The sequence below is a fragment of the Prionailurus bengalensis genome, chromosome B2 (genome assembly GCF_016509475.1).
Source record: "Prionailurus bengalensis isolate Pbe53 chromosome B2, Fcat_Pben_1.1_paternal_pri, whole genome shotgun sequence".
NCBI lineage: Eukaryota > Metazoa > Chordata > Mammalia > Carnivora > Felidae > Prionailurus > Prionailurus bengalensis.
This window is the reverse complement of record NC_057349.1, coordinates 4,075,387-4,102,628: the sequence shown is the minus strand read 5'-3', so window position 1 is coordinate 4,102,628 and position 27,242 is coordinate 4,075,387. Positions and strand designations below refer to the sequence as shown.

At 44.3% G+C, this 27,242-nt stretch overlaps 2 protein-coding genes across 4 annotated transcripts in view; one reads left to right on the top strand and one right to left on the bottom strand.

The window, feature by feature from the left end:
* LOC122490296 (histone H2B type 1-A) overlaps nucleotides 1–27,242 on the top strand; it is a 348,434-nt gene that overhangs the window by 119,322 nt on the left and 201,870 nt on the right. The window lies entirely within an intron of this gene.
* SLC17A3 (solute carrier family 17 member 3) lies at nucleotides 1,984–25,486 on the bottom strand. Of its 3 annotated transcripts, XM_043592864.1 has the most exons (13): nucleotides 25,375–25,486; nucleotides 19,098–19,215; nucleotides 14,224–14,435; nucleotides 13,580–13,813; nucleotides 13,407–13,494; nucleotides 8,702–8,788; nucleotides 5,107–5,225; nucleotides 4,819–4,980; nucleotides 3,952–4,081; nucleotides 3,704–3,851; nucleotides 3,322–3,412; nucleotides 2,268–2,404; nucleotides 1,984–2,184 (listed from the first exon to the last, which is right to left on the bottom strand). In XM_043592864.1, the coding sequence occupies exons 2-12, from the start codon at nucleotides 19,186–19,188 to the stop codon at nucleotides 2,270–2,272; spliced, it is 1,497 nt and encodes a 498-aa protein (XP_043448799.1). In that variant the 5' UTR covers nucleotides 19,189–19,215; nucleotides 25,375–25,486; the 3' UTR covers nucleotides 1,984–2,184; nucleotides 2,268–2,269. The 3 variants fall into 3 exon arrangements, with proteins under 3 accessions (XP_043448799.1, XP_043448801.1, XP_043448802.1); XM_043592866.1 differs by lacking the exon at nucleotides 4,819–4,980; XM_043592867.1 differs by lacking the exon at nucleotides 13,580–13,813.

Here is a 27,242-nt window from a genome sequence, read left to right as displayed (position 1 = left end):
AGGTGTTCGGACCTTGTCTGTGCAGTCTCTCAGGTTAGAGACCCCGACTCCTTACTGTCTCTCTTCTCCACCCCAGCTCTTCCCTCCCTGGTTCAGTCCTCATCACTGCTATGTGGACCACACTGCAGACAGTCATTTAATAGACTTCCTGGTTCTGGAATTGGGCCAGAGTGTTCTATCCAGAGAGAAAATCTGTGCCTGTCACTCTTGCTTTGTGGGATACCCCTCAAGTTCCCTAACATGGCAAACGTGACCTTTATGCACTGGTCATACCCCCCTCCCTAAGCTCATCTTCTGTTCTTTCCCAACTGATCGTGCATGATTCCTTTCAGAATCCATCCTGTTGTTTTTTTGTGTTTTTTTTTTTTTTTAGGTTTATTTACTTTGAGGGAGAGAAAGCAAGCACACAAGAGCATGGGTGGGGCAGGGGCAGAGAGAGAGGGAGTCAGAGAATCCCAAGCAGGCTCCATGCTGTCAGCACAAAGCCCGATGGGGGCTCGATCTGACGAACCGTGAGCTCATGCCCAGAGCCAAAATCAGTCGTCGGGCCCTCCACTGACTGGGTCACCCAGGCACCCCAGAATCCATCCTGTTTCTTGTTCCCATGCTTTTGTACAGGTGGGGCTCCAATGTGGGGAATCTTACCATAAAACTCCCTATTTAGCTCAGGAATTCCTTGCAGAAGGAATTCCCTCCTCCCCCACCATGCTTTTCCACATGGGATCGTAACCATTCACGTAGTCTCCCCTGACGGACGGTATGTACCTCTGCCATGTGCCTAAGACCATGCCCTGGCAGCCATTATGGCTGTCCTCCACACTGGACTGGAGAATCGTGACTCTCTGATCTCAAGGACCTAGATTCGAGACTGGAGCAAGATCTCAGTAATTGTTTTTGGATTTATTCGGATTTGACCTCTATCTTCTTGCCGTGGCTTTTCAATCAGAACTGTGACCACCACATCACCTCTGTATGAAACGACTTGCTGGCCATACTGTCTACACAGTGAAGATCACCACGGGGAGCAACTGAGAAAATGGCCCTGGCCCCTCTGCACATGCTCTAACCCACTGATACCTATAAATTACCATTTTACAAACACGTTGATCCATTTCATGTTGTGAACTTTCTATATGATGGAACCACCGAATTGGTTGGTTCCCGGAAGGAAAACATGGCAGACCCACACCAGGTAGGTAATTTGAAGACGGTGTTAAAAGAGACAGTTTAAGGGGCGCCTGGGTGGCGCAGTCGGTTAAGCGTCTGACTTCAGCCAGGTCACGATCTCGCGGTCCGTGAGTTCGAGCCCCGCGTCAGGCTCTGGGCTGATGGCTCGGAGCCTGGAGCCTGTTTCCGATTCTGTGTCTCCCTCTCTCTCTGCCCCTCCCCCGTTCATGCTCTGTCTCTCTCTGTCCCAAAAAAAATAATAAATAAAACGTTGAAAAAAAAAAAAAGAGACAGTTTACACAGGATTGGGAATGGAGTGAAGGCCAAAAAAAAAAAAAAAAAAGGCCTGAAGGCACAGGAGAAGAGAGAAGCCACCAGAATGTGTGGAAGTCCTGCCAGTCAGGTGATCTGAACAGTAGAGGAAGCATCAGCCACCGGCAGACCCCACAGAGGGAACCGTAGAGACAGAGATACTCCCTGTCCTCACTCTTCAGCCTGCATTGAAAATCCAGCAGAGGCCAGTGGACTCGGGAGTGTGGGTACAAAACAGGTCAGCTGGCCGGGGCCTAAGCAGGGCGAAGAGTGGAACACACAAAGGCAGCGGTGTGCGGACCATATCCGATCTAACAGATACAAATTAATACTCCCTTTTACAAATAGGAAAAACTATTGTCCTAGTGAGGTTATGTCCTCAGACTCAGAGTCTCAAAACACCGATTCCTGTTTTGAGATCCAGAAACTGTGAGTCTGGCCAGTTAGCTCTGATACAACAGTTCTTCTAAATCCACCGGGAATTCCATGAAGATGACAACTTTGTTCATGGCTATCACTTTATTTGAATTTTCATTCATTGGGTATTTTCCCCCGGAGGAAATCTTAGCAACATAAAGAACCGATCTCAGATGTGAAAAGAATGGCAGCAAACAAGGTTCTCTCCCCTGGTCTTCTCATCACCAAAGGCTTCTCCTTTGTGAAGAGAGGTGCCCAGTGACTTTCCATCCTACCGAGGTGAGATAACTAAGGAAGAAAAAGGACGTCGAATTAAAAATTTCAATAGTGTTCCTCTAGTTAAATGCATAGATGAAACCACTATCTTTTACCTTCATAAACGAGTGAGTTTCCTGTCCTTAGCCCAGTCTTGGACAACTGCATCTCCAAATATAAGGTAGAAGATCAATCCTGATAGGTTAATGGCAAACAACAACAGAAAGACATTTCTCCATCCAAATTCGGGATCCTGAGGACACAAAACCTCCAGTAAAGTTTCCTCCTTCATCCTTTTTTTGCTACGAGCCCATATTTATAGTTTAGAAGACCATATTTGCTAGTGGCTCTCCACGTAGACGTTCATTTCCTGCAAGAGGCTTGATGGTTGGAAAGAAAGAATTTCAGAGTACATTTAGAATATTCCTAATAAATGGGATTTGGGGACCTTTACAGTTAACCTACAGAACTGCGTTTGTCACTATTTACCGAAGTGCCATGCGTTTTCTCTTGTGTGCAAATCATGACACGCCAAGTACGCTAAGAGTGTTTTCTTCTTGCGTTGCTGTGGTGTGGGGGAAACACTGCAGGCTCTGGAGCTAGACGGGTCTAAGAAGGAAGAATTCTGACTCTGCATCCTCTCAGTGGAAAGACTTGTTCTATCAGATTTTCAGCTTTATCATCAGAAAGCGAGGATCACAATATACCATTCTCATAACGGGCATGGGCATCAACAATTAAATGAGATTACTGCGTATGAAATACCTACAATCACGCCTGCGTGTACGAGACACGTCAGCACATCTGCTTCTACTGTCTGTGCTTTGGGATGGTTATGCAAATGAAAATTTCACCGCGTTGCCAAAGACGTGGCAAGTTGCATCGGGGCATGGAATTTACCATCTCATGACATCGGTACGGCTGTGTGATTTCAGTTTCAAAGACTGAATGTTGCCAGGGGATCATCACTTCTTTGGCTTCAGAACAAGGAAAGACTGAGGTCACGAGAGGAATTGTTCTGCATTTTTCTCTGCCAGGTTGACCTCATGACAAAGTTACCCACGGTTTGCTTTTATTTTCTACGACGCAAGCACATGCTTTAGGGACACTACTAACTTTACAAATGGATTTGGCAGAGCATTTTCAGAGTCCTTGACCCGAACACTCTACCTGACTGAGGAGAAACCCGCTGATGGTGGGTGCCAGGATAGTTGCTGTGTATCCGAATTCCCTTGAGACTCCCATGAGAAAACTGGAATGCCTGTGGGTGACAGGAATGTTCCAGGCTAGATCCAGAGATGCTTCACGGTATCCTTCAGCCTTACTCATGTAATTACATCAGAAAGGACTTGCACTGTGTACGTTCAGTGAGAGGCACTGAGACAAGTCAATAACCCCCCCTCTCCCCACATCCCTGAAAAAAATGGCCACAGGTCCAGCTGTGGTCCTTGCCTGTGATTTATTATGTCCCAAAGTTTGGGGCTCCCAGAAAGCTTCGGGCTAAGTCTTTTTCAGAATAGGTGAAATATAAGAGTGGAGATGACCATCCTACCTCGGAGCAATGTCTAAGGTGTTGATATAGATTCCTGACTGACAGAAGGGGGTTAACCCACATGAGACTATGAGGAAGGTCATTGTGGTGACGTAGTCAGGGGTGAGGTAGGGCAGAGCCACGAGGAGCACTGAGGAGGGGAAATTTCCTAGGGAACGAGGAACAGACAAATTAAACAATGAGATACACCTTTGGCTGTTGTATTTGTATGCTTTGTGAATCATCTGACCCTCAAGCCCTGTTCTTACCAAGAAATGTGGCAATTTTCCTCACGGTAACGAGCCTAAAATTCTTGGTCAGGAGGAAATCTGCCAGTTGGCCTCCCAGGATACCAGTGACCCAGGAAATGATAAAAGGAAAGGCAGACAGGAACCCATTCTGAGGGGGAAAAGACATGAGTAAATCATCATAATAGGGGTGGTGAGCCCACACCTTTTTTTGAGAAACCACTGATAATCATACTGACAACCCCAAAGACAACCCTGAGAGTGGGGGAGGAGCAGAGAGAGAGAGAGAGAGAGAGAGAGAGAGACAGAGGATCCAAAGCAGGTTCTGGGCTCCGTGCTGACAGGCTGACAGCAGACAGCCAGATGCGGGGCTCGAACTCACCCAACTGTAAGATCATGACCTGAGCTGAAGTCAGATGCTCAACCGACTAAGACACCCAGGCGCCCCTAAGACCATTCTTTCTTTCTCATTTCTTTTTTTTTTTTTTTAATGCTTATTTTATTTTTAAGAGAGAGAGAGAGCATGGCCAGGGTGAGGGGCAGAGAGAGAGGGAGACACAGAATCCGAAGCAGGCTCCAGGCTCCGAGCCATCAGCACAGAGCCCGAGGGGGGGCCTGAACCCACCAACGGCAAGATCATGACCTGAGCTGAAGTCAGATGCTCAACCGACAAAGCCACTCAGGCGCCCCTGAAATCCTACTTTCTTAACAACATCAGGAGCCTTTTCAGTCATGTCCTTAGAGAAGCTACCAGCGTGAGTGTTAAATATTAGATCATTTCGTGGTAGGTAGTAGAGGATAAACTTTCCTGGATGGAACGATTTGTGAAGACGAAGTGATTGGTGAGTCATGCGCGCTGGAGAAAGGCCCAGAGGGAAAGGCACTCACGTCTCTGATATTAATGTTGAACACCGAGCTGATGTAAGTTGGCATGTATACAATCAGTATGGTGATCAGCCACTGATGGCTGAAACTGCACAGACAAATGGCATGCAGGGGTAGAGACCTGAGCATGGCCTTGAACGGAAGAGGCTGCTTATGAGGGCTGACCTGGAAACAAGCGTACTGGTTAGGACGGTAAGATCTGGGCCGGGCCCACGCGTGAGCTTCGTTACCCCCTCGAAATGCAGAGGCCGACGCGAGCTCTCTGCAGATGGTCGCAGCCCTTACGTGTGCCTGTTGGGCCAAGGAAGATACGATATACTCCTTTTCTGTGACGCTTATCCATGGGTGAGAGGCGGGGTCATCATACACCAGAACAAACCAGAGAAGGCAGTAGACGCAGCCAATGCCTCCTGTAAGCAGAGGATAAAATTGGTTACCATGCCGGTTTCTGCTTTCTGTGGAAATTTCTTTTATGTTGGCACATTTTCGAGCGCAAGTCCTGGGACAAGCCCTTGCTCATAATATCCCCTTTGCAAGTCTCAAAAAAAAAAAAAAAAAAGCGCGCACGAATATCACAACTTTCTCGAACCCTCTTTTTTTTTTTTTTTTTTTTTTTTGCATCTCTTGATTATTCATATGTATGGAAATCACAGACCCTGGACTTGGTTTTCCCAACCTTTTTAATATTACCAAAGGAAAGCTGTCCCTTTCCACGCTTTTGACGGCAAACGTGTAGGTTTTCGCATTAAGCAACCCTCCAAGTTCTCCACGGATGCCAGCTTGGCTCAGCTTTGACGCTAACTACTGGTAGTTGGCACAGACACTGCAGAGGGAGGGCTCAGTCCCACAAGGCTGCCCCCCACTTCGGATGCCAGTCACAAGCAGTGGGTCCCCGGGTTACGCACGCTTCTGACTTGACTGCAAAGTGGGGGTTCCTACAACCCCCTCTCGGTTTTGATAATTGGCTGGAACATCTCACCAAAGTCAAGGAAGCATTTACTTACGTCTGCCAGTTTGTTACAAAGGATATTGTACAGGCTGCAGATGAACAGCCAGACAAACAGGTACACAGGGCAAGGTCTGGAAGGCGTTCTGAGCACAGGAGCCCCTGTGGAGCTGGGATACGCCACCCTCCCAGCACATGGAGGTGTTCACCCATCTGGGAGATCCCACGGTTCAGGGATCTTTAGGGAGGTGACATCACGTAGGCATAATAGATTATTAACTCATCCTGCAGCCTCCTTCCCTCCTGGAGGATGGAGGCTGAAGCTTCCAAGCTTCTAATCGGGGTTTGTTCTTTCTGGTGCCCAGCCCTCATCGTGAAGCTGTCTCGGGTCCACCAAGAGCTGTCTCGTTAGGACAAAAGATGTTCATAACACTCAGGCAATTACAGGGGTTTTAGGAGCTCTGGGTCGGAACCTGGGGACAGAGACCACATCCACATTTCTTAACTGTGTCACAGTGAGCCATTGTAACAGGTGTTCAGAGGTTCTCTCATTCTTAATTGCATTCCCCTCGTGATGAAAGATGTTGAGCACCTTTCCATGTGTTTGCTTTCCCTCTCTGAAGCGTCTTTGTTACTGCTAAACCATTTTTTGTTCTGTTTTCTTATAATTGAGTGTTGAGAATTATTTACACATTCTGCATAAAAGTCTTTATTACATACGTGTTTTGCAAGTATTTTTTCCCTGTCTTTATTATCCTAATAACGGCTCGTAAAGACAAGTTTTTACTCTGATGTAATCCAGCCTATCAGTTTGTAATTTTACGGATCAAGCCTTTGGTGTCACGTCTAAGAAATCTTTGCCTAACTAGAGAGCAAGGATTTTCTCATAGGCTTTCTTCTGGAAGGATAATAACTTCAGATTTTAAAATTAGGTCCAGGATTTATTTTGAGTTTGTTTTTGTGTAGGGTATAAGACTGGACCAAAGTACCCAGTTTTTGAGCGACATCTTGTTGAAAAGCCTATTCCTTTCTCCATTGGATTCCCTTTGCATCTTTGTCAAAAATCAACTTACCTTTTATGTGTGAGTCTGTTTGGGACTGTGCTCCGCTGATTTATTTTCTGCCAATATGCCAACACTGCCGTGTCCCGATGGTGTAATCTTCTGTGTCTTAACATCGGGCAGTGTGAGTCCTCCAACTTTGTAACTCATTTGCAAAATTATTTGGCTCTTCTAGAATCCTTTTATTTTCATGAGAACGGTTTTCAGGGCATCGGTCTTTCCCACCTTTTGTCGGATTTATTCCTATGTTACGTACTTGCCCGTGCTATTGAAAATGGTACTGCTATTTTTAATTTAAATTTCTTAGTGTCTCAACTTTGGTGTGGCTAAAAATGTCCTTATTTTGTCTGTTTTTGACATTCCCCCCCCCAGAATTCTATGTTGACAGTTTGTTTCTTTGTTTGTTTTCCTTGCAGGACGTGAAAACTTTTATTTCACTGCCTTCCTCCTTGCGTTGCTTCCGACAGGAAGGCTACCCTCTTCACTGTCTCTGTTGTTCTGTGTGTGATATGTATTTAGCTTTCACTGCTTTTAAAATTTTCATCTTGGGGCGCCTGGGTGGCGCAGTGGGTTAAGCGTCCGACTTCAGCCAGGTCACGATCTCGCGGTCCGTGAGTTCGAGCCCCGCGTCAGGCTCTGGGCTGATGGCTCAGAGCCTGGAGCCTGTTTCCGATTCTGTGTCTCCCTCTCTCTCTGCCCCTCCCCCGTTCATGCTCTGTCTCTCTGTCCCAAAAATAAATAAACGTTGAAAAAAAAATTTTTTTTTAATAAATAAATAAATAAAATTTTCATCTTTATCACTGGCTTTCAGCCATCCGGTTACCTATAACTTGGTGTCGTTTTCTTCATGTTGCCTGTGCTTGAGATCCATTGTTCTTGGGTCTGTGAGCGTGTAGTTTTCATTGACTTTGGCAACCCTTCACCCATTATTCTAACATCGGTGCCAGTTCTGCGTCCGTCTTGATTGATCTTTTTACTCTTCTTCTTACAGGTTGTGTTTTCCTGCTTTTATGTTGCCACGCCTGGTAATCTACTCTGGGAACCAGACATCGTGGATGACACCGAGGTGGGTGCTGAGTGTCTTTGTCTTCCTCTACCAGATTTTTGAGCTTTTGTCTGCACTACAGTTAGCTTGCAGAGAAAGAGTTCGATCCTTTTAGGTCTTGCATCGTCATTTGTCAAAGGGCCCCCCAGCGCTTCCTCTGGAGCCGCTGGAGAAAGAAGGCGGTGGGCATTCTGCCCAACTGCCTCTGAATTGTCAGTGTTTTCAGTCTGTCTTGTGGAAACAGACTCTGTCTCCGATTCTTTGGAAGTCCTCGATTCTGTTCTTTGATCTTTTCCAGTGATTTTCCCCACCACGGGCTCAGATGATGTCTTCACACACGTGCCCCGCAAATAACCGGGTTTCCTCTGTATGTCGTTGCCTTTATTGGGTGCTCTTTCCTGCCTCACACTCTCCCGGCTTTTAGATTTGTCTCCTCAGTTCTGTTTCTGCTGAGTTCCCTCTTCTTGCGCCCTGCCTAGACCTCCAGGTTGTGGTCCCTCCTCGCCTTCGCCTTGTTGGTGTTTAGCATTTTCTCTCCTTTTGGAAGCTTGCACCCAACCCAGGCCCCTGTCCTGATGCACTCGATGGGAGAGAAAACCCACAGCGGTGGCTTGCTCTCTGCGCGTCTTTCTTTCATCTGTCCCAAACCACTGCTCTGCAAGCCTGTCACCTGCAGCCGGAACGAGGGGCAGGGGGAGGCGGGGGGGGGGGGGGAAGCGCACGCCCAACCACTGCGTGCTAATGATGCTTTATGGCAGATCGATAGCATCGCAGACTGATCCTTGGACACTCGCCCTGAATATGAAACCCTGGAATGGGGAGAGAGCTGCTTACCAAAGATATAGAAGACAAAAGGCCACCCGAGGGTTTGGCTGATGATGCCACCCAGGAGGATGATGGTGAAGGTTCCCAGCATCATTCCTGCAAAGAGACAGAGTAACCTGTGGGGCTGTGGACCACCACTGGATAGACACCGACAGAATGACGGATGATATGTTAACGTGGTGTCACCAACCATAACCAGACTAGCGTATCAGAGTACGTGAACTTCAGATTTATCACTTAGTTCTCCTGAGGGCCCATTTTTCTGGGAGTTCCCTAATAGCATTGCAGACAACAGCCATGCTTCTTCCTCCCGTGTTATTTTAATTTTTAATTACACAAGTCATATGCTTATTGAGAAAGTAAATTATCGCGAAGCAGAGTCCGCGACGTGCCGCCCCCATCCGTTCCCACTCTTGTCTCTAATATTAACCATTACCTGTTATGTGATATATCGTTGCATAGCTTTCCTCCCTGCAAACATATATAATATGTATCTACACACACACTTACCTCTTGGTAAAGGCATTTAAGCCACATGCAGGCAGAAAGCTAGATTTGTCTGTTACGGTGCCAATAACACTTTTAATTTCCCTGGCTTCACAGAGCATTCTCATACATAGTAGGGCACCCTTCCTTCCAACAACTTTTCCAAAACTAGGCTATTATGTGTTTTTATTTTCCAGATTAACACCAACTTGCCAAATTACAGATGCGTGAGTTTTATTTATTTGTTTGTTCCTTTTATTTATTATCTATTTATTTAGTTTTTAATGTAATTTTTCTTATTTTTTAAGGTTTATTTGTTTTCGAGAGAGAGACAGGATACATAAGCCGTGTTCATTAACGATAAGTAATTCGCTAAGAATGATATGTTTGTCTTGGAATGTAGATAGAAAAAGGTGGAAAGAACAGCAGACACATAATACTAGGTAGGCAATAATTATAAACACAAGACTCTAGCTGTTCGCGGGCATATCCAATCGGAGGTGTGCGGGAACCAGAGAAAAGTGTGCACATCTCTTCCCAACTCGGCATTCAGTGACTTGAAGTTGCTGTCTTTAAATCAGCCGTGATGGTAGTATTTAGAGCACAGAAATTGATAAATATTTTGAATCCGCTTTTTTTTTTTCCTTCCTAGAAAAAGCCTGTTTACCAGCCCAGTGGTGGTGACTTGTGACAGTGGGGGCCTCATTCAGCCATCCGCTGGGAATTCCCATTCTGGCCCCCAGACCACTCTGCCTGCAGACGGAAGTAACACCCCTGGCAGTAACAGGTTCTTTAGCGGCTAAGTGGAGGCCCCCCGGCCCTGTGTCTCTCGCATAGAGCAAGTGTGTGTCACTGGCCCAGGGTGCCGCCCCTCCGTGGGCTCCCTCACCTGAAGCCCAGCTCTGGTTCTCCCATCCACACCATCAACGGGCAGGATAATGCAGCAGACAGACAGAGACAGGGTGTTCGAACATTCAGCAGGCGTGACCCAGGTAGGGTGATCCTTCCACCCGCTTTACCTTAAACGTGTTCAGTTACCCGATTTCCCACCTTACATCTCACTCTGTGCTTCGAAGTAGTCTAACTGTACAATTACGGTGCCTGATTTGGCCTGTGAGCCTGTGTGCCCCATGACCTCTGGGACAGCTTGCCAGGGGGTGTACTTGGGGCTGACATTGCATCAAGGCAATTTCCTCCCTAACAGACACGCTTTATTTGTTCTGCATTTGTGTTTCTAACACTACCCGTGTGACTGTCTGAAAATCGCAGGGTTTTGGTTTTTTTTCTATTTTCACTGCCGTATGATAAACCATCATCTTCAGATTGTGTGTGTGTGTGTGTGTGTGTGTGTGTGTGTGTATTTCTATTACCTATGAGGCCTGCCCCAAATATGAGATACCAGTTCTGTTTTGTCTGCTCAGCCTTCCTCCCTTAAGTGGCTACAAAGTTTCCTGCCTCTAGACGTGCCTTTGTGGTTCCTTGGAGAGAAAGACCTAGTATGTTTTGCCCCAGAGGCTGGCAGTACTGGGCCCTTCCACCGTTAGGTGTCTTTGTGGGAAGTCTTCCTTCAACCTCACGGGGTGAGCAGTAGCTTACCAGTGCAGCCTGTTGAGAAGTCCTAGAATCACCAGAAATGGCCATTTCTGTAAGACCTACTGAGGCAGGTGGGTAGGCTTAGCCCATCCCACCTACTGATGGGTTCCTCCAATGGCTTCCTGTTGGCCCCTTAGACAGCCATTGGATCTGTGCTCTTCTGAAGCAGAAAAGGTTTCTAGAGGCCAGTAGAGACTACCTTCTTGGGGCCACTGAGATGGTCCCTAACACCCAAAACAAGGAAGCCTCTGGAACTTGCAGTCTTCTAGATTCCCAAGATTCTCCTAGTCAGTTGACCTGTTCCAGGAGCACTATGCCTACAGAGCAGGAAACGAGAGGGAGGGAGCAGCTACTTCTACAAGGTCACTGTCTTCCTTCCAAGATTTTAAACTTTTCTTCCATGCTTTCCATGGAAGGCCATCTCCCTTCATTTAGGTATCCAGACCACTCATTGCAGTTAAAAATATTAGCGATTATACTTTTCATTACCGACTATTTTTATAGCAGTCTGGTTTTTTTAATTACTTTTTAAAAATTTTTAATTGAAGCATGGTTGATATTAGTTTCAGGTCTACAGCATAGTGATTTGACAATTACATTACGAAATGCCACAGTAAGCATAGTTACCATCTATCCCCATACTAAATTATTACAACATTATCGAGTATGTTCCCTACGCCGTACTTTTCATTCCCTTGACTTATTTATTTTATACCTGGAAGTTTGTATCTCTTAATCTCCCTCCCCTGTTTGGCCTATCTCCCACCCCCACCCAACCTCTGGAAACCACTGGTTGGTTCTCTATATTTATGAGTCTGTTTCTCTTTCCTGTTGTTATTGTTATTTGGTGGTTCTTTTAGATGCCACGTTTAAGTGAGACTGCACGATAATTGTCTTTCTCTGTCTGACTTACATGACTTAGCCAAACAGCCTTTTTGGGTTCATTCATGTTGTCGCAAATGGCAAGATTTCGTTCTTTTTGGTGACCAAATAACATTCTATTGTGTCTACACACCATATCTTCTTCATCCATCCATCTATTGGTGGACATCCGGGCTGCTTTCATATCGTGGCTATTGTAAACGATGCTGCAGTAAACCCAGGAGTGCATATGTCTTTCGCATTGGCGTTTTCATTTCTCTCAGGTAAATACTCAGATGTGCAGTTATTGGGTGGTATGGTACTTTTATTTTTAGCTTTTTGAGGAACCTCTATCCTGTTTTCCACGGTCGCTGCACCAATTTACATTCCTACAAATAGGACGCAGAGATTCTCTTTTCTCCACATCCTCACCAACCCTTATTATTTCTTGTCTTTTGGATGCTCGCCGTTCTGACGGTTTTTTCTTTTTAAATAAATGTTGTGATACGTAGTCCCTTAGATCTCTCCCGTGGTATTGGTTAATCATGTAAAAGTTTCTTTTAATTTCTTCTTCATGTGGATTTGTTCTCACAGTTTTTGAGTTTGGTCTCTCTCTTTTGTGCTCTTGTTTTCTTTAAAATGGTTGAGGTTTTGTGGGGGGAGGGGGTCAATCTCAATGCTTGAGAAGCCCCATTAGTCAGCTGTGATGACGGATGTGAGTTTCCTCATAGTCCAAATTAGTGGACTATTCCCCTATCAGTGGATATGAGCTCTGGTGACAGAAAATACTTCTCCAGGGTTGTAAAGGGCTCTAGACGGTCCAGAGCGGGGTGAGATCAGTCAGGGTGTGTGTGTGTATGTGTGTCTTGTTTTCTGGGCTTGAAGAGTCCCTGACTCCCTTGTGATCCGTAAGTTAGCTGGGGAGTTACCCCAGTTTTCTTATCGAGAAACTGCTTCATCAATCTCCTGGTTGTTAGCCCTATTCTTTCTGTTTTTCATTCTTCCCCAATATTTTTAGAATATTCATTCCAGATACACTGTCCAGGCAAATCATGATCAGAAAGCAGTTCTCAGAACAACTAAGAACTCTGCCAAAGAAGGTTAAGTTAGATCTGTACCTCATACATAGAATACCAATATAGACTCCCAGTGTATTAGAAATTTAGGTATGAAAACTAAATCAGGCAAGTTCAAGGAAAAACGTGGATGGATGCTTTTGTAACTTGTCCATCTATGACTCAAAATCCAGAAGCCATAAAAGAAAAGGATGATCAATTTAAATATGCAAGAATATATTTTTTACACATAGGAAAAGTCATTATAAGCAAAGCCGTGTTATAAATGACAACTTGGGAAAAAATGACAGAGAGCGGGGCACCTGAGTGGTTCAGTCGATTGAGCGTCCGACTTCGGCTCAGGTCACGATCTCAAGGTTCGTGAGCTCTAGCCTCGCGTCGGGCTCTGTGTCGACAGCTCGGAGCCTGGAGCCTGCTTTGGATTCTGTGTCTCCCTCCCTCTCTGCCCCTCCCCCACTCGCACTTTGTCTCTCTCTCTCTCTCTCTCTCTCTCTCTCTCTCTCTCCCCGAAAAATAAACATTTAAAAAATTAAAAAAAAAAAACTGAAAGTCATGGCACGAAGGATCCATCTCCTTAATTTATAAATATTTGGTCGCCATTGAGGAAAAAAGAAAAACACATTCAACAGAGAAATTCTCACGTACCCCAGAGTGAGAATGTTGGATTGAGTGGACTCATTTCGGTTATGTGTTTCTACCTGATAGAGCGAGGGTGCAGAGGCGGCTTCGTTCACGTGGAGGACCCCATCTCTCCCAAAGCGCGTGCTGGCCCCCAAATATCGAGCCCTGAATTCAAAACAGTTAGAGCTGTTGGTATGTGGTGCCGTGTAGAAATTCATATCCATTTCATATTTGCAAACTGTCTGGATACCTGGGCCAGGCCCTGGACTATTCGAGTTGCAATGAGGAAGGCTAGCCCCAGGTCAGCCGCCAGCGGGGTGAAGATAATGAGAAGGGAGGATACAACCAAAGAAACGCCAACCACACGCTTTGTTCCTATTCTTCCAGCCAGGTACCCGCTGGGAGCCGTTGTCAGCATCATGCCATAGTTGACAGAACCAAAAATGATGCCTTGGATTTGAGGGCTCCAGTCATACACAGGGGCCTTGAAGAAACAGAGAATGCTGTAGTAAGCCATTTACAGGAAGGTTCTTACATAACTGAAGACACCTCTTTATATCTCTCACTTGCTTTCAAATCACTATTTTGCCAAGTAAAACTTCTCTTAAGTGTTAATGTATTTTGAGAGAGAGAGAAAGCACGAGCAGGGGTGGGGCAGAGAGAGAGGGAGAGAGAGAGAGAATCCCAAACAGCCTCTGTGTTGTCAACGTGGGGCCCAATGCAGAGCTCGAACTCACGAACTGTGAGATCATGACCTGAGCCAAAATCTCAGGAATCGGACGCTTAACTGACTGAGCCACCCGGGTGCCCCCCCCCACAAATAAAACTTTTTAACATATAAGCTCTAAACAAACAGCAAAAACAAGAACACAGCTTAAATCTCGTATTGCTTACCTCTGCTGGAAGACTGTTTGGCGCATCATCTGAGCCACCAAGTGCGTCAAGAGGCAGACTCTCGGTGGAGCCATTAAACTGGGACTGATGGTTTGTGCCGTTGACCATGGCCACCATGCTGATGTTGATGGCAGCATACTGTGCCATCAGTATAAAATTGCAGAAGTGTGTGATAAAGGCTATTCCATAGCGAGTGGAGCGGAAGCTTAGAACTGGAAATATCATAACATGACATTAGTGCTTTCCTTATTAAGCCATCATTTGCTTCTCGCAAGTTATACCACAGGAAGGTACCACAGACCATCACCTAATGAGTTAAATGGCTTTGCTATTGGCTTTAGGAAAGATACAAAAGGAGGCAATCACTGAGTTGAACTGAAGGTTGTTTTCATACCATGACTGTGTAGAGACTGACTTGCTCTGAGGCATCTATCCTTCCTATGGTTTTGTCTCTCGCGTTCTTGGGTTATTGTATTCTATAGTTGATGAAATTACTCGGAAGTAAATACCTATGTGGCAAAATATACATTTTATATACATATAAGGAAGTATATGTATATGTACCTATTTAAGTCACATAATTTAATCAACTAAATTTAATTAAATTACATAATTTATATTGTATGTCCTATATTACACATTATATATAGAAAATGTAATTTTTTAAACTCTGAGGGAATTGTTCGTTAGGGTAGATGATTGTTCTCCGCATGTGTCCAGTCATTGAGGACAAGCTTTCCTTTAAAGTTTAAAATCAAGCCCCTAGAAAGATTTTCTCATTAGAGAAATTGACAACTACAAACTATGAAAAAATACAGCGAAAAAAAATAGCAGAAAGAGAAATGAGCACAGCATTCAAGGCTGTTTTTGTATTTCTGGGGAAGATGGCTGTTGCTGGGAAGAGGCTATTGCAATAATGCAGAAGAGAAGTGAGGAGCATTGGATTGTGGTGGGAGCAGCAGAAGCAGGAAAATGTAATCAGATCCCAAATGGACCCACGGGGTGGGGGAAAGGCACACTAAATCAAGCTTTAGGTTTTACAGACCAGTGGGGGAGGGGCACCAGAGAGGTTCTTGTCTAGGAACTAGAAGAGTAGAGTTGAGGTTCGCTGAGGAAGGGAGTTGTGTGGCCAGAGCAGGGGTTTGGGGAGTGTGGGGATCAACAACTTATTGTTGGACCAACAGAGCTCCCTTTTAGGCACTCTGAGTGTTGAGAATGTTGTTGGATACACAACTCTAGAGTTTAGAAGAGAGGTAGGAGTTGAGGTATAAGACTGGGAGTTAATAATCTACACATGATACCTGAAGCCATGATATTTGGGAAGTGAGAACACAGAGAGAAGAGAACCAAGGACTGACCCTGGGGGTTCCAGTGTTTAGAAAGGCCAAATGAATGGGGAGAGACCAGCAAAGGAAACTGAAAAGGGATGATGAGTAGGTTTGGGAAGAAAACTAGGAGAGTGTGGTGTCCTGAAAGCCCAGGGGAAAAGGGCTTCAGGGAGGAGGGTGTCAGCAGGTGCGTCAGATGGCTCCAATAGGTCATTGAACATAATGACTGAGAATTAATTCACTAAATCCTCTGAAGCCGCTACCACGGCTATCCTCATTTGATGGATGAGAAGGACATAGATACAGAGAGACCCGCTATGTGTCAGGTGTCTATGCTGTTAACCATTGTTGGGCAAGTATATGATGGCTTTTACTTTGTCCTAGATAACCCCATGAGAATACCTTTGCTGTAAGTCAAGTGCACTCATCTGTGGGGTTTACATGGTGTGGGATAAGAGGTCCCTGTGTGTCTTCAAGAAGTCCTCAAAACTTCAAGGAAGGAGGTACCTTGAGATAACAAAAGAGTCTTCCCCCACAAGGACATACTGTTTTCTCATTTAGTGAATGGGGTGGGGGAGGCAGAATTTGGAAAAAAAACTGTAAAACATACCCAAATTAGAGTGAGAAGCTCAAATACAATATTCTTGTGAAAGTTTTCCTTCCTCATTCAAAGCTGGGTGGTGACTTCTTATGTCAATCAAGTCAACTAATAATTTGTGAGTTCTTGTGTTCTCTGATTTCTCCACATGGCCTGGGATCTTAGAGACCAAAGGCTACTGAAAAACAGTATCAGCAAACCAAGAGACTAATGGCTCACAAATGAGTGGGTTGAACATCGGTCTCGTTAGGTTGCTGAAAGATTAAGTAGAGGATGTGTTTAAAAGGCTAAGCCTGATGCTTGCTTGCTAATAAGTATTTCCTACAAGCTACTACATGTGTCCTTAAAGATTTTTTCTGTCCTATGTCCATAATGGATGAATCATTCCAGCCATATCCACTCTAATAGATTGGTGCCAGTGTCATGCTGGCTGTGAAATATTTTCAAGGATTACCCTTAGCTACATGAGAGTGTGTGAGTTTGTATGTATGTGTGAGTGTGTGCAAATTAATAAATATCTTATAGGCATAGTATTTAACCGCTGGAAAAGAGCACTGACACTATGAAATCATCGACTTTTGAAACTTGAAGGTTATATATGGAAGAATTCGATACTACTCTAATCAGAGTCCAGGAGATTTGTTTTTTAACATGATGTGACAAACAGAGCCTGGGGTGACTCCAATGATTCCCACCTCATGAGTTCACAAATGTGTCTAATCCCCTCCACTCGAATGGGGGCAAGACCTATGAGCTGCTTCTAGCCAGCAAGTGAAGGGATGCACTCTCATGATTTTCATTATAAGACTCCAAACTGAAGCTGGATACTTTACTCGTGGGCTTGATAAAGGACGCAGAGAGTTGGAGAAGCCCACACGGTAAGGAACTATGGGCTGCCTCTAGGACAAGAGAGTGGCCTCTAGCCAAAATCCTGCCCAAACCAGGACCTTCAGCTGTACGGTTGTAAGGGGATGAATTCTCCCAACAACCTGAATGATGTTGGAAGTGGGATCTTCCCCAGTCTAGCCTCCAGATGAGAACACAACCTGGGCAACTGCTCAATTGCAGCCTTGTGAGATGTAGAGAAGAACCAACTAAACCAAGGCATGTCTTAACCCCTGACCCACAGAAGTTGTGACATCGTAAATGTGTGTCATTTTAGGCCATTAAGTTTGTGGTAATATGTTTGCAGGGATAGAAAATAAATACGGTTGGCATCAAATAATAAAGATGCGTTATATATATTAACAGACTACATGAAAGGTTTTTTGGAGGAGAGGGCACACATTGAAAGATGTTTGCATTACACAGCATTGAAATTTGTTACAAGGCTAAAATAAGACACCAATAAAAAGAGAAAATCTAAGGAACAATAGAAAAACATCCAAAAAAATCATACAGTGAGTAAAGGACATTACGGAAATTCATGGAGGAAAGCTAAATTATACATGTGATCCTGAGCTAGCTGGTTAGATATATGGAAAAATAAAGTTGGAACAATATCTCATATTTTAAATCAAAATAAAGTCAAGGTATAATACTGTAGCAGTGCGTTTTGTCAAATTAAAGCTGCCATTGATTTTAAGATGTGTCATTTTTTGTTCCACTAAAAATCAATTGATAAGCTAATCAAAAAATCAAACTTAATAGATTCTGAATCTATCAAACTGAATGCCTGAGCTCTCCCTCCCAAGCTTGGTCCACCCACATTCTTTCCCAACTCAGATGATGGAACTTCTATCCTTCCAGACACTTGATTTCTTTCTTTTGCACCTTAGATCCAGTCTGTCTGGAACATACTATTGTCTTTGCATGGAAAATGTGTACAGAATCCAACCACTTCTCACCAGAGCCATTGCTGTCTCTTGGTTTAGAGCTGTTTCCAGAGGATTCTGGCTACCAACACCTCTTGCTTGGATATTTGCAATAGCCTTTAACTTGACTTCCTGCTTCCAATCTATTTTATATATTTTTTTAAATGTTAATTTAGTTGAGAGAGAGAGAGAGAGCACAACTGGGGGAGGGGCAGAGAGAGAGGGAGACACCGAATCCAAAGCAGGCTCCAGGCTCTGAGCTGTCAGCACAGAGCCTGACACGGGGCTTGAACTCATGAACCACGAGATCATGACCTGAGCCAAAGTTGGACGCTCAACCTGAGCCACCCAGGTGCCCCTCTAATCTATTTACAATATAGCAAATGAACTGTTGTAGTCATGCCACAAATTAGATCACCCCCTCTTCCACTCAAAATCCTCCATGTGGCTTCACTTTAGTTCAGATTGAATACTAAGGTCTCTATGGTGGCCAGTGGAAAGGAAATATTTATGGCCTTTGCATCAAAATTTTCATTTCTTAGGAATATACACTGAAGAAATAATAATTCCAACTTCGGACAAGTGCTATGTTAAAGAATGTTTGCATATGTATAATATATGTAAAGATAGCTTAGTAGCAAAACAAAACTCTAACTTAAATTTCCAACCGCAAGAGGATTTTTCAGGTAAATAATGCTCTATCTATTGGACATCCTGAAACACTAATACGCATCCTTAAGAATAGTTGTGAGTATTAGAAAGCAATATGGAAAAGTATGTGTGGTCAAATTAAAAGGTTTCTTACTATACCTAATTAAGCAATACAATTATGTTTACAATATTCCATGCAGCGACAAGAAGAATACACAATAGTGGGTGTATACAAATTTGGCAGCAACTATCAAAAACTGTAAATCCACATGGACAAAGATTAAAAGATAATCCTCAGAAATGCAAGATTTTTTCGAACAGTGATATTTATTTCCTTCATATATTTGAAAAGCACACATTAATATTACCTGATTTTTAAAAAGAATTCAACAACTTATATGAATTCATTTGTTTGTCTTATGACAGTGCACATTAAAAAATCCACTACCAATCCTAAACCCAAGGAGTCAAGGTTGAGTTTACCTTTCTTGGGAACGAGACTCTCATCCACTCGTGTATCTTGGGAGTGTTTAGTCTTCCCTGCTGTGGGACTCAATTCTGTCATGGTGGCCATCGTGTTCTTTCCCCAGATGTTTTTCACCTATCGGGGCAATATGCAATCCACAGGTGTCAGCCAAGAGAGACTCCTCTGATACACATAAACAGTGGTCACCAAACAATTTAAAGCTAGGCCATTTCATGTGGGTGGGGTCCTGGAAGGATCATTATTCCCTCCAGGCCTCCTACAACCGGTGCACCATGCCTAACAGGAGGAACTGTTTATTATTAGGATCTAGAATGGTCCCTGTGTGCCAGGGTAAGAGTGCTGGCTTTGGATCTGGGCATTTCCAAGTTCAAATCCAGGCTCATGATTTACCTAACATGCCAAGTGTCACCAGGAGCAGATTTGTGTGTTTCCGTTTCTTATCTGTTGTAAGAATACCCACCACCACCACAGCGGCAGCACCTTCATCAAAGATCACAAGGGTTCAATAGACTGCGCAGGTCTGGCACTCAACGAGTGGTTGTCACATAGTCTACTGTCATCGTTGTCAGAGCCACCACAGATGTGGGTCACTTCAGAACTGTGCTCCTCTGGAATCTTCTGCACCCGAAAACCTGCTTTCTAGTGCCCCCATGATTCCCAAACTGCTTCCCCATTTGACCCCCCATGAGGGTTCCTGTATGTATGTCACTAATACTTGGGGACCATATTTGCATGTGATGATACGATTTTAATCCCATATTATTTATGGCCACAGATGATAATGTGTCTGCGAAGTTCTGGAAATAACTAACATGGGGATCTAGGCACTAATAGTTGTTTGGGGTCCCTACAATTTGGACCCACGACCGCCTCAGATGCACAATGTTTCTATTATAAGCAGGATCTGCTTGGCTTCAAGTTATAAATATCCTGTTGTTTAATTAACAGGTAGTTGGGATTGTGAGGTTGGTTTTAACTGACCCATAGCATGAAAAACTAAAACCATGTCTATAATCTGGCAGGGAAAATGGAAGTAAAATTGGATGATCAAAATGTGATTCCTTAGCAGTTGGGTCTGAGATCAGAAACAATGCCCACATGTTTGAATATACTCATTTTAGCAGCCACAGATGAAAGCTTAAGACTCTGAGCCCTCTCAACTTTTGATGTTGGATCATGTTCTTAGTTTCCCCTTCCTTAGACTCTTTGGTGAGGGCCATGCGACATCTGACAGTTGTCTCACCAAGAAATACAATAATTTCTGGATGGGAGGGTGGTTGGCTTTTTGTAGAAGCACTTTACATGGAAGTCCTAAACAAAACAAAACAAACAAACAAACACGCACAAAAAAACAACATGACAACCAAACAGGCATCATCAGAAATGTTAAGCTATATAGGGAAAAATTATGTAAATAGATGAAGGCAGAACCTGAATTGAGATAGGAAAACCAGAGAACACAAGATGGCTCTGTCAGAGAGGAGGGTACGGGGTAAGACCGTGGGGTATTGGAGTCAGGTCACATGGGTCGGCAAAAGCAGACTGCTACATTTCTAGGAATTTTGCAAGCTGGTTGTTGAAAACAGCCATTATTGGCAATTAAATTATATAAATTTGGAATGAAAGAAAATATAGTTTAAGAAGGTAAATATTTGCAGCCTATGACTTCGTAATTATGTCACTGAGTTTTACTCTTGGGTATGTCTCCCGCATCTAGATGGCGGGAATACTATATAAAGACGTGGTGTTGCATATTTCTTCCTAACTCTGAATTCAGTGATGTCATGTTGGTGGCTTGAAACTGGCCACAACTGGAGTATTCACATGAAAAAACAAAAAAGACGAATGGTACAAATTTGGGCTTGATTTGTTGATTTCCTGGACTTAAGAAATTTGTTAAATAATATTATGTTAGACATGAGGGGGTGCCTCAGTCGGGTAAGCGTCCAACTCTTGACTTTGGCTCAGGTCATGATCTCCCGGTTCCTGAGTCCAAGCTCCATGTTGAGCCCTGCGCTGACAGCACAGAGCCTGCTTGGGATTCTCTCTCGCTCTCTCCCTCTGCCCTTCTCCCTGCCTAGCACTTTCTCTCTCTCTCTCAAAAAAATAAAAAATAAAAAATAAATAAAGGGGGAAGAGAAGGAGGTATGGCGATGTATGGAATTCTCCCTTTAAAAAAATGTATAAAGATATTAGTGTCAGAAATTTTATGTTAACTCTCACGTGGTATTGTAAATTTTAGTAACATGAAGTTAATTTGGAAAATGTATGCATTTTGCAGATGGTAACGTAGAATCAAACAGTTCCGATCCCTGCAACTATATAAAAAGCTAAATAATAATAAAAATTTTTGGACTGTTGTGATTCAGAGTGTGCAAGCTGAAAATGGTTTCGGTCTGGTGAATATAATCTGTATGAGAGAGAAGTAATTCAACAGTAGATCAGGTATGACATTTAATGACAACAAATATATTGGGAAGAATTGGCAGATTGAAATTCAATTTCATTTGTCAAACTGTGGTTGAATTTCAGCCATAGGTTGCTACCAACACAGCGTTTAGCAAAAATACATGAAAGTTTTACACTTTAGATACACAAAATGTCTATTTGTTTACTACACCTCAATAAACCTGGAGACAAAGGACAGTACTACATGATAATCAACTGACTATACAGAACTTATAATAACAGTATTGTATATTATTATTCGTAAACCGTGTGCCTCAGATTCTATCGGTAAAATTAAAAAAAATTAGTTTATTTATTTATTTTGAGAGAGAGTGAGTGAGTGTGAGTGAGGGAGGGGCAGAAGGAGGGAGAGAGAGAATCCCAAGCAGCCTCCATGCTGTCAGCACAGAGCCCAACATGGGGCTCGATCCCACAAACCATGAGATCATAACTTGAGCCAAAATCAAGAGTTGGATGCTTAACCAACTGAGCCACCTAGGTGCCCCAATAAAATTTATAATATACCCATGTGTGTTTGCATATGTGTTTTTCCCACCCTGGAAAGCCAGTTGGGAAATACCAGCGCACCACCAGGGTAAGGAAACCCGTCACCCATCTTCCCCTTGGGCCTCTGCACTTGGTGCAACCATTTACTATGAACCCACATTTTTTATTTTGCCCTCAGCATTTAAAATTTTTCCTAGAAGGATTTATATCATTTGACACCCTGTTTCAGGAATTCCAGAGAGCCGGTTATAGGGAAGTCTCCCCTGCACCACCCCCTCCCGCCCCCCAGGAACAAAGGCCCCGTTCCCCTGCTGAACGAACAGATGTGGAATCTGGTGCCTGGGATCCATGTTCATTCTTACCTTACGTCCCAGCACAAGGCACTCGGACCAAACTCCTCTACAAACATGAGTATGTCAGGAGATTCATTAGGCCCTCCCACTTCCCACAGACGTGGTGGTTCTCACAGAAAAGAATAAAGAGGGATTCCATCCTACACAAGTCCCAGGATTAAATTCCAAGTGTTATTTGTTTCCACTGGCCCGTGGCTGCTGGCCCAATTCTACGAACCAAGTATCCTTGTGTGTGGCTTGTTGGCTTCTTCAGGACTGATGCTGTCTGATCCGTGTGATATACTGAGCATCCTTTTGCTTTATGAACAATCAGTTTGTTGCCTACCTGGACCGTGTTCTTCAAACCACCTGGACTTAATGTCTTGCCGTCTCCTTTTCGTGGCTTCTTTCAACTGTATGCTACGCCATTTTCAGGGACACCAGGAGAACCGTGAGCTTGAGTCTCAGGCACTGAAATTTGTCCGTGACATCCTAGCTGGCCAAACTTTGCACATGGTGCCATAATCATTCCACAGACAAGCAACAGCATGTAGTGATTATAGAGTGATCTCGAACTTAAGGCTATTTTACTCTTTGCTTTTAGGCCTGGACTGCCTCACAGCTGGCCCTGAGGACGGAGAGCAACATCCTGTCCCCTGGGTTTGAGGCCACATTCCAGTGGATGAAAGCACTATGGCGTGCCACATTCCTGGTTTCCCACAACTTGACCTATTCTTTGTTTTTTTTTTTTTTTTATTTATTTTTGGGACAGAGAGAGACAGAGCATGAACAGGGAAGGGGGCAGAGAGAGAGAGGGAGACACAGAATTGGAAACAGGCTCCAGGCTCCGAGCCATCAGCCCAGAGCCCGACGCGGGGCTCGAACTCATGGACCGCGAGATCGTGACCTGGCTGAAGTCGGACGCTTAATCGACTGCGCCACCCAGGCGCCCCCAACTTGACCTATTCTTAAAGGTGTGTGTCTGGGACCTTTCCATCATGGCAGGATGGAGTTCTTGAACTCTCCAGCGCTGAGTCGATGTCTCCAGGATGGCATCCCCAGTGAAACTTTTCTATTCCACAGAAGATCTTTTTGTCCATTTTCAAGTCACTTTCAAGACTCATAAACGGGAATACTATCTCAGTATTTATTAACAGTGTTCTCAGGGTATCAGCTTTCTTGGAAGCAGACGCTTAAATAATAACCTGGGTAAAGTCATCTCAGGTACTTTAAGTTCTCTATTATCTCTATTCTAGACAGCCAGACATGCCTTGCTCTGGAAACCTCGGTGCCCAATCCCATGTCTATGATATGACCATATCTATGATCATATATATATATATATATATATATATATATACACACATATATATGTAATTTTTTACAAACAGCTACCTTGATTTTCCAGTATTGGTCCAGAACACTGTGCTGGTCGCCTGGGTCAGAGACTGTATATGGCATCCTGAGATGTTTCTGCTTCCAGGCAGTGCTCCCAAGGAATCACACTGAAGGTCAACTTCCTGCAGACCTTTAGGTTTCAAGCCATGGGTGTCCCGCTAACGTCTGTGAGGTCACAAGTGCCATCAAAAAGTTGCAGCTCCTATGTTCCTGCCTTGAGGACTCTCTCTGATTATCTTTCACCTGCCCTCAGCCCCACCTACCAACTGCTGTTGACCCTAGTGCCCTTCCATCACCCCCATCTCCGCAATTCCTCTTCTCTCCTCAGCCATCTTGGTTTGGTTACATTTTCATCACGTCGTGAGTCATGACTCAGCTCGGCATTCTTCTAGATGCTGCCTTGGACAAGAGCCGCCCCCAGCCTTATCTTGTGTCAAAGCCCTGGACCCTCTTTGGTCCGGGAGGGAAACCAAAGGGATGAACCTGATTACAAGAGGCTGGGGTCCTTCAGCATGCCAGGAATAGCCTGTTGCCGCTATGAATCCGTCCAAGAGAAAAGCCCAGTACAGATGTCTTGGTTGCAGCGAATCTTCGTGTAAGGGATGGAGAGGTGGTGGCCCGTCGCTTCTTATCTGAAATATTTCTTGGACGCTACCCTCCATCTGTTCCTTGTGTCCTGCCAGCTGTTGGTATAATGGAAATCATGCCAGCCTCTGCTCCTAACTACTGTACCGACCAGCTTACATCAACCCTAGGTGGAGATTTTGACACTCTTCGTCCAGGACACCCAGTTGGTAAATAAAAGAGCTGATACTTGTTTCACAGGCCCCTGAATTTAACCCCCCAAATTCAGCTTCTACACCCCTCACTAGAGTCCCTGTTTCTTGAAAATGCCATCCACAGTTGACATTTTATGCACGTTTATGGACGATCAGGCACAAGACTTCAGCTCCCTGCTTGTACCTCGCTTCCCTCTGCCTTGTTAAGACAGGGTTTTGCATCTGACTTCGACTCAGGTCATGATCTCACAGTCCATGGGTTCGAGCCCCGCATCGGGCTCTGTGCTGATGGCTCAGAGCCTGGAGCCTGCTACAGATTCTGTGTCTCCCTCTCTCTCTGTTCCTCCCCCACTCATGCTCTGTCTCTTAAAAATAAATAAACGTGGGGTGCCTGGGTGGTGCAGTCGGTTAAGCGTCCGACTTCAGCCAGGTCACGATCTCACGGTCCGGGAGTTCGAGCCCCGCGTCAGGCTCTGGGCTGATGGCTCAGAGCCTGGAGCCTGTTTCCGATTCTGTGTCTCCCTCTCCCTCTGCCCCTCCCCCGTTCATGCTCTGTCTCTCTCTGTCCCAATAATAAATAAACGTTGAAAAAAAATTAAAAAATTAAATCCTTAAAAAAATAAAATAAAATAAAAAAATAAATAAACGTTAAAAAAAAGAAAGAAAGTAGGGGTTTCTACATCTTCCCTCACCTTATTTTTAAATCAATATGAGAAAACCTGGGACTCTGGGAGCATATAAAAATGGTCAGTCTTTACACAGAAAGGACCCTTAGAGTTTCATATGAATCAGTAGGACAAGTGACTTACCAACTTAGTGTCCGAGGGATGACTTAGACAGAACTGGCTACTCCTTAGTGCTGTCTCCCTTCACTCCCAGCAGAAGGCTGAGGCTTCTTTCCTACCCTGGGACTCGAATTGCTAATCATTAACGAGATTCATCCAACGAGATTTATACAAAAAGTGGAATCTTTTTTTTTCTCCCTTGTGTTTTTTTCCCTGTGAATTTTTGTTAATTTTTACTTTGAAATATGTGAATTATAATGTTACAGATCAGCTTGACCTTCCCTGTTGGTTTTCCTTGTCCTTTCTCTTTTGACACCTCATAATAACAAAACCATTTCACATAAATTCAGTGAAGTTTCTCCATACTGTTTTATTTTAACTACCCATAGGTGGGTTCCTAAACTATATAAAGCAATGCTTTGTCTGCGACTTAAGTTTGTATACCTGCTGCCATGCAGTGTGGACTATTCCATAACTCACTTTGGACAATAAGCAACGTGGATTGGGAAGAGCCACAAGGGCACAGTCAAGGTCATCGCCTTTCAGTTTCTTTTGCTTGGCTCGTTTTCGACAATACCCCTACGTGGCTAAAAACCTCCTCACTTGTCTGTAGTTCCTCGTCCTCAGCTCAAAGAGGAGGCGAAGGGGTCACCCCCAGCTTCCTGCAGATGGTTCGTTTCCAGCTCCCCGCATGCTCGGTGCCTACACAGCAGACCCCTTTTCCCATGACAGCGTTCCAGCCCGTCTCCAGCCGTGGAAAATTAAACCTGTGCTTGGGAGCCTCCTTGCTTCAGATCCTACTCATCGCCTTGACTTTGAGTTCCTTCTTGGTTTATGGCCCCAGAGATCTCCTTCTGATTTGGAGCTTGGCTCTTTGTATCTATTTGAACTGTCCTGGGTGGGGGAGTAAACCACCCGCTCGCACCTTGGAAGAGTGGGAGCCGGCAGAGCGCATCCTTGAGCTCAAGAATTCAGAAGGAGCCCAGCCTCGGAGATTCAGAGCTCCTGTTTACCTAGCATTTATTATGTGTCTTCTCACCCTTCTTTTAGGCAACTTGTATGGTATTCTTAAAAGATAAGAAGAGAAAAGGAAAGCGGATTTGTTTGTCCCTTTGCACTTGGGGGATTTAAGCATGGATGCTCAAAGTTCATGATGCAGGAAGGGGGGATGTAAATTTCAACTTTCTGTGCAACAGACTTTTCCCTGAGTCAGTTTCGAAAGACTCTGGACTCTGGACCCCGCGATAAATGAGTAGCAACTTCCGAATTCAACTATCATGTGAAATGTGACTAACAATCATTATCCAAGCCAGAGAATCCAGCCTTTGGTTTTGCGATTAACTTTTAACTTCATTTTAAGGTTCCCGAGCGCTGCTCGCCCTTCCGTTCCACAAATTTGACTGCGAAGAAAGAGCCTCATGTTGTTGTGTGGGAAAAAAAATTCAACATTGCAAACGTCTATAATGAATTTTTGGAAACTTGACTACAGGTTGAAATATTTCCTTGACTCAGATTGTAATGTCCACCTGTATGAAATTTACGTTTTCCTTTTGAAAAATGTTGATGTTTAAATCACTTTGTTTTAGTCCTGAGAATGAGTGCACATTTCTCCTTGGATGTGCATCCACGTTATCCTCAGAGTGGTTTCCCTAAGACGGTATACAACTGTCATTAATAATGAGCCACACGACGAGGCAGCAGGATGCCGGCTCTGATTCTGGGTGCTGCTTCAGAGGACTTCAGTGCACTGTCCTATCATGATCACAGAGAGCCTGTTGTTTCCAGTCTAGAAGGCCAAGGTGGCCTCGGCAGAGGAAATACCTCTCACGTGCACTCTGCCCCCTAGTATCTGGCAGTGACTCGGGAGATCCAGGGACAACTGTCAAACAAAC

Bases quoted from the DNA above. Each gene is read 5' to 3' on its own strand.
- SLC17A3 (XM_043592864.1), bottom strand. From the start codon at position 19,188: ATGGCCACCATGACAGAATTGAGTCCCACAGCAGGGAAGACTAAACAC. The intron at 5,226-8,701 runs GTAAGCAGCTCT...CTCTGCTTACAG, and splicing joins TTTTGTCTTCTATATCTTTG to GAGGCATTGGCTGCGTCTAC. The intron at 3,852-3,951 runs GTAAGAACAGGG...CTCGTTCCCTAG, and splicing joins GAAAATTGCCACATTTCTTG to GAAATTTCCCCTCCTCAGTG.